The sequence below is a fragment of the Musca vetustissima genome, unplaced genomic scaffold (assembly GCF_032173495.1).
Source record: "Musca vetustissima isolate MV318-11 ecotype Yass unplaced genomic scaffold, APGP_CSIRO_Mvet_v1 utg469277, whole genome shotgun sequence".
NCBI classification, from domain to species: Eukaryota; Metazoa; Arthropoda; class Insecta; order Diptera; family Muscidae; genus Musca; species Musca vetustissima.
In genome coordinates, this window is record NW_026877371.1 from 1972 (window position 1) to 7307 (window position 5336).

At 36.7% G+C, this 5336-nt stretch overlaps 1 protein-coding gene across 1 annotated transcript; it reads right to left on the reverse strand.

Moving 5' to 3' along the window:
* Positions 1-4048: 4048 nt before the first annotated feature.
* LOC133321959 (uncharacterized) lies at positions 4049-5005 on the reverse strand. Its single transcript, XM_061531031.1, has one exon. It carries the CDS (start codon positions 5003-5005, stop codon positions 4049-4051), a length of 957 nt encoding a protein of 318 aa, XP_061387015.1.
* Positions 5006-5336: the final 331 nt, after the last annotated feature.

The following is a 5336-nucleotide window of genomic DNA, read 5'->3' on the forward strand; positions in this document are numbered from 1 at the left end:
TCCGATTTCATGTACCCCAAAGATGATACATTTATTCTATCTTCTGGAGGAGCTTTTGTGTATATCCAAAGTGGTGAAGGGTATCATATAGTCGGCCCCGTCCGACTTTACTACTTTCCTTACTGGTTTTAAATATTTTTTCAAGGCCCATCGAAAAAGGACTAATAAAAGGCGTGGATTTTTTTTAAATATTTTTTCAAGGCCCATCGAAAAAGGACTAATAAAAGGCGTGGATTTTTTTTAAATATTTTTTCAAGGCCCATCGAAAATGGACTAATAAAAGGCGTGGATTTTTTTAAATATTTTTTCAAGGCCCATCGAAAAAGGACTAATAAAAGGCGTGGATTTTTTTAAATATTTTTTCAAGGCCCAGAGCAGATTTGGACAATCAAGTATATCGAGATTTTGGGTGTTATGTTCGGCTTTTTGTCAACACAAGCCTATGATACTGCAAGCAATTGGGTTGCTGACAAGAATACCTTGTTGATTTCTTATAAGATAATAGATAAGCTAATCGCAGTCAGTAAGGTTTACCAATGTAATTAATAGGGAGTGGAAGACGTGCCAGAATGCGGCCTTGAGAACCGCAACTGCCCTAAAATGACAATGGGGTATACTATCCGAAACGACCCGATTATTACTCAACCAACGACGAAATGGGCTCTACGATCTAAAACGACGCAAGTCCTTTTCTGTCTGTATTTTAGCCATGTCCGAATTATAACAAAGCTAAGTATCTTCTTGGGGTCTATTGCGGAGATAACGCAAAATTATCAATTTAATATTTGCATAGACGACAATAATCCACTGTGTTAATGTCCCATTTGAATATGAGAGATCTAATCCAGCAGCGACCTTTTACATTCATTCCCACAATGATTTTTATCTCCCTCTTACTATGAGACAGCAACGAAGTAGTTCTACGGCATGGGAATTCAGGCCAGATTGTTTTTGAAATCCTGCATCCATCTGTTACCGACTACCTCGCAGTAGCTCATAGGGATTTTGCCAATGAAATAGCCAATAACAGGTTGTTCAGATACATTATTCGGTAGAATAGACGACCTCGAACCCCCTCGAACAAGCTCATCGGCTATATCATTTCCTTCTATGTTACTATGCCCTGGAATGTATCGATGTAAGTAAAGGGAATAATATTAACGATCTTTCCTTGACAGTTGGGTCTACAATCCGAAACGATCTGATAATCGCAAAACATCCTAACGTAAACGTCGATATTTCCCTCCAAGGAAAATTTCCTGGTCGAGAGATACTGATCTAATATAACCTCTTTTGTTCTGACTGAACCACAATAAAAACGTCATCAGGAACAGTCGTCTGAAATTGTGTTCTTTCGTGCGCCATTATCTGAAGCGTAAATTTTTCCAGGCTCATCCGGAGAGAAGACTTTAAAAGAATATTTTTTTCAGGTTAATCAGAACCGTGGTCGAGAGATACTGATCTAATATAACCTCTTTTGTTCTGACTGAACCACAATAAAAACGTCATCAGGAACAGTCATCTGAAATTGTGTTCTTTCGTGCGCCATTATCTGAAGCGTAAATTTTTCCAGGCTTATGCGGAGAGAAGATTTTTAAAGAATATTTTTTTCAGGTTAATCAGAACCGTGGACTTTAAACGGGTATTTATACCCTTCACCACACTGTGGTACAGGATATTATGTATTTGTGCATATGTTTGTAACAGGCAAAAGGAAACGAGGTAGACACATGGTTCCTTTTGAGAATATGCATAGAATCACTTTCTAAGTCGATATATGCATGTCCGTCCGTCCGTCCCTCCGTCCGTCTGTCTGTCCATGTTAAATTGTAAACAAAGTACAGGTCGCATTTATGATCCGAATTGGATGAAATTTGGCATAGGTCACTTATTCGGCCCAAGGACGAACCCTATTGAAATTGGGAAAAATCGGTTCAGATTTAGATATAGCTCCCATATATATATTTAACCGATTTAATGTAAACGGTCCCTATATATCTTTCGATTTGCACGAAATTTGGTACAGCCTAATCATTTAGGTCTAGAATGATGTTTGCCAAGTTTCGTGAAAATCGGTCCAAATTTAGATATAGCTCCCATATATAGTTTCGTCCGATTTCATGTAAATGGTGCCCCAAAGTCCCTGTATATCTTTTGATTTGGACGAAAATTGGTATAACGTGCTAAATTAAGCCTAGAGTGATGTATGCCAAGTTTGGAGAAAATCGGTCCAGATTTAGATATAGCTCCCATATAGTTTCGTCCGATTTCATGTAAATGGTGCCCCAAAGTCCCTATATATCTGTTGATTTGCACGAAATTTGGCATAACGTACTGAATTAAGCCTAGAGTGATGTCTGCCAAGTTTCGAGAAAATCGGTTCAGATTTAGATATAGCTCCCATATATAGTTTCGTCCGATTTAAGGTAAATGGGGCACCAAAGTCCCTCTATATCTTTCGATTTGCATGAAATTTGGCACAGAGTACTGAAATAGGTCCAGAATGATGTGCGCCATGTTTCGAGAAAATCGGTCCAGATTTAGATATAGCTCCCATATATAGTTTCGTCCGGTTTAAGGTAAATGGGGCACCAAAGTCCCCCTATATCTTTCGATTTGCATGAAATGTGGCACAGAGTACTGAATTAGGTCCAGAATGATGTGTGCCAAGTTTCGAGAAAATCGGTTCAGATTTAGATTTAAGGTAAATGGTGCACCAAAGTCCAAAAATATCTTTCGATTTGCACGAAATTTGGCATAAAGTACTGAATTAGGTTAAGAATGACATGTGCCAAGTTTCGAGAAAATTGGGTCAGGTTTATATATAGCTCACATATAAAATTTCTTCCGATTTAAAGTAAATGGGTCTCCAAAGTCCCTATATAACTTTCGATTTGCACGAAATTTGGCATAGGGCACTGAATTGGGTCCAGAGTGATGTGTGCTAAGTTTCGTGAAAAACGGTTCAGATTTAGATATAGCTCCAATATATTTTTCGTCCGATTTAATGTAAATTTTTTACAATGTACTGAGGTTACTATAACCTTGTTTGTGTCACGTTTTCTTGAAATTGGTTCAGATTTGCATATAGCTCCTATATATACTTTCGTCCGATTTTAAGTAAATGGTGTACTATAGACCCATAGCTAGGCCGATTGGCAAAACTTACTAAAATTAGTATAAATTCATGTTGATTGTAAACCAAATAATCAATGGGTGCTTGATTGATACTACATTTTAAAAAGTGAAGCATACCAAATAGCGTGCGTAAAGTGAGCTTAAAGTCTATTTAAAATATGAATTCAATGTTCCTTCGAAAAGGCGACATCTGTAAAGATACATATCGACGCCTCCGAACCATAGTATGCTAAGTCGACTTAGCATGTTTTAAAGTTCTTTACGTTTTTAGATACTACGGTCCTTAATTTAAATTCTCTGAAATTTTGGTGATCATCGGCCAATCCAAACCAAAGTTATAAGCAAAAATTTACTTAGCATGGCACGTTAGATTTAAGAAACTACCATACTTTGAGAGCTTCTGCTGAAAACCTCACTTTTCAGACTTAGCATACTATTCTTCGGAGGCGTCGATATGTAGAATATCCCCAAAGTGGTGAAGGGTATCATATAGTCGGCCCAGTCCGACTTTACTACTTTCCTTACTGGTTTTTTATAGTGTCATCAGGAGCGTGGATTGCCGAGGAATTTTTTTTCAGGATCATCAGAAGTGTAATCAGGAGCGAGGTTTCTTTAAGAATATTTTTTATAGAACCAACCTTTGCCCGGCTGGCATCCATTTTGCCTGACGTTTTATTTGATTATCTATTCACTGCCCTTATGAAGTGAATGTTTCAAATATTATGAAAAAATGAAGCATATTTTTAGGCATAATGAAATTAAATGAGAATATGTTAAATTTATTTGAAATGCGGTCAAAAAATAAAATGTATGATTTAATCGGCCTGGAATGTGGATTTTCGACTTTTTCGAAATATCAGAACCCAAATTTGTAACTTTGTATTCTGATGGCACAGTTGATGCTACCATGTTATTGTTTTATGTCAAACATTTCTCTTCCTTTGTCATATTCATAAAATTCCTTTGGCATTTCTTCTTCTAGGTTCTGAAAACCTTTTGAATCTCCCGACCAGCAGAGGCCAAGTTGTTCTTTGACAATAACATTTTGCCAAAAATCAAATTGCTGTCTATTAAGAAGTTCCTCTTTTACCTTTTCTATCCAATTGTTATAGTCATATGGTGAATGGTGGCAGGCATCCTGTTTATATTGACGTAATAACGATGTCGCCTTTTCAATATTGTTATCATTCAAATAACTTGAATCCACCTCCTTCTTAAACAACAATTGCCAAATAATGTCTCTGACATTGGCAAATATGCTTTCGAAGGCATTCTTTTCCACGGAATTATGAACAATTTGCAGTTCCATATTACGTTTATAGTCCTCCAAGGGGGTTTCCAAAGAAATTGGTTTAATTTCCAGGACATTTGAGTTAGGCATATTTTTACTTTTCTCTTCAGCCAACCATGGAGCCTTACAACCTCCATACTCATAAAATTTTGCTGGCTCTAGATCATCGGAATCCTCAAACAAATCACTATCTCTAGCCCAGGCAGGACCCAATTCTTGAGCAACAATTATGTTTTTCCAAAATGCCAACATCTTACGCTGCAACAATTCATCTCTCAGCCGTATAATCCATTCATTGTATTCCCATGGAGAATAAAAACACGAGTCCTCCTTGAGCATTTTAAGTAATCCTGCTGCCTTTTCCAAGTGGTCATTGGTTTCTTTGTTCGAGTTGTCTTCAAACAAAAGCTGCCAAACTCTTTCTCTTGCTGCTGTAGATATTTTATTCCAAATTTTGTTCATCGTGTCATTGGAAATAACGATATCTGCTTTTAATTTGTCTTCGATAAGTTTTTCATAATCCTTTAAAGGGTCTTCCAGGGATATATGGGCATCAAAGTTTTCAAATTCGTTCATTTGGAGAAGAGTTTAGTTCAGTAGTAAGATTCACTGGCAGGAACTACTGAACTACTTGCATATCAGCTATTCAATAAAAGAACTACAGGGTGACTCATACAAAACAAAGAGTGCGGACAAAGTGATTCATAGCTGACTAATTATTGGGATGTTGCCAGTTCTGATAAAAATTAAAATTTTTACTAATTACCGTTAAAATGTAGACCAAATAGACGTGGATTTATTGAAAGAAATATTAGACCAAAATAGGCGTGTTTTTATTAAAGGAAATATTAAACCAAAATAGGCGTGTTTTTATTAAAGGAAATATTACTCCAAAATAGGAGTGGAT

Coding starts and splice junctions, on each gene's coding strand:
- LOC133321959 (XM_061531031.1), bottom strand. CDS start 5,005: ATGAACGAATTTGAAAACTTTGATGCCCATATATCCCTGGAAGACCCT.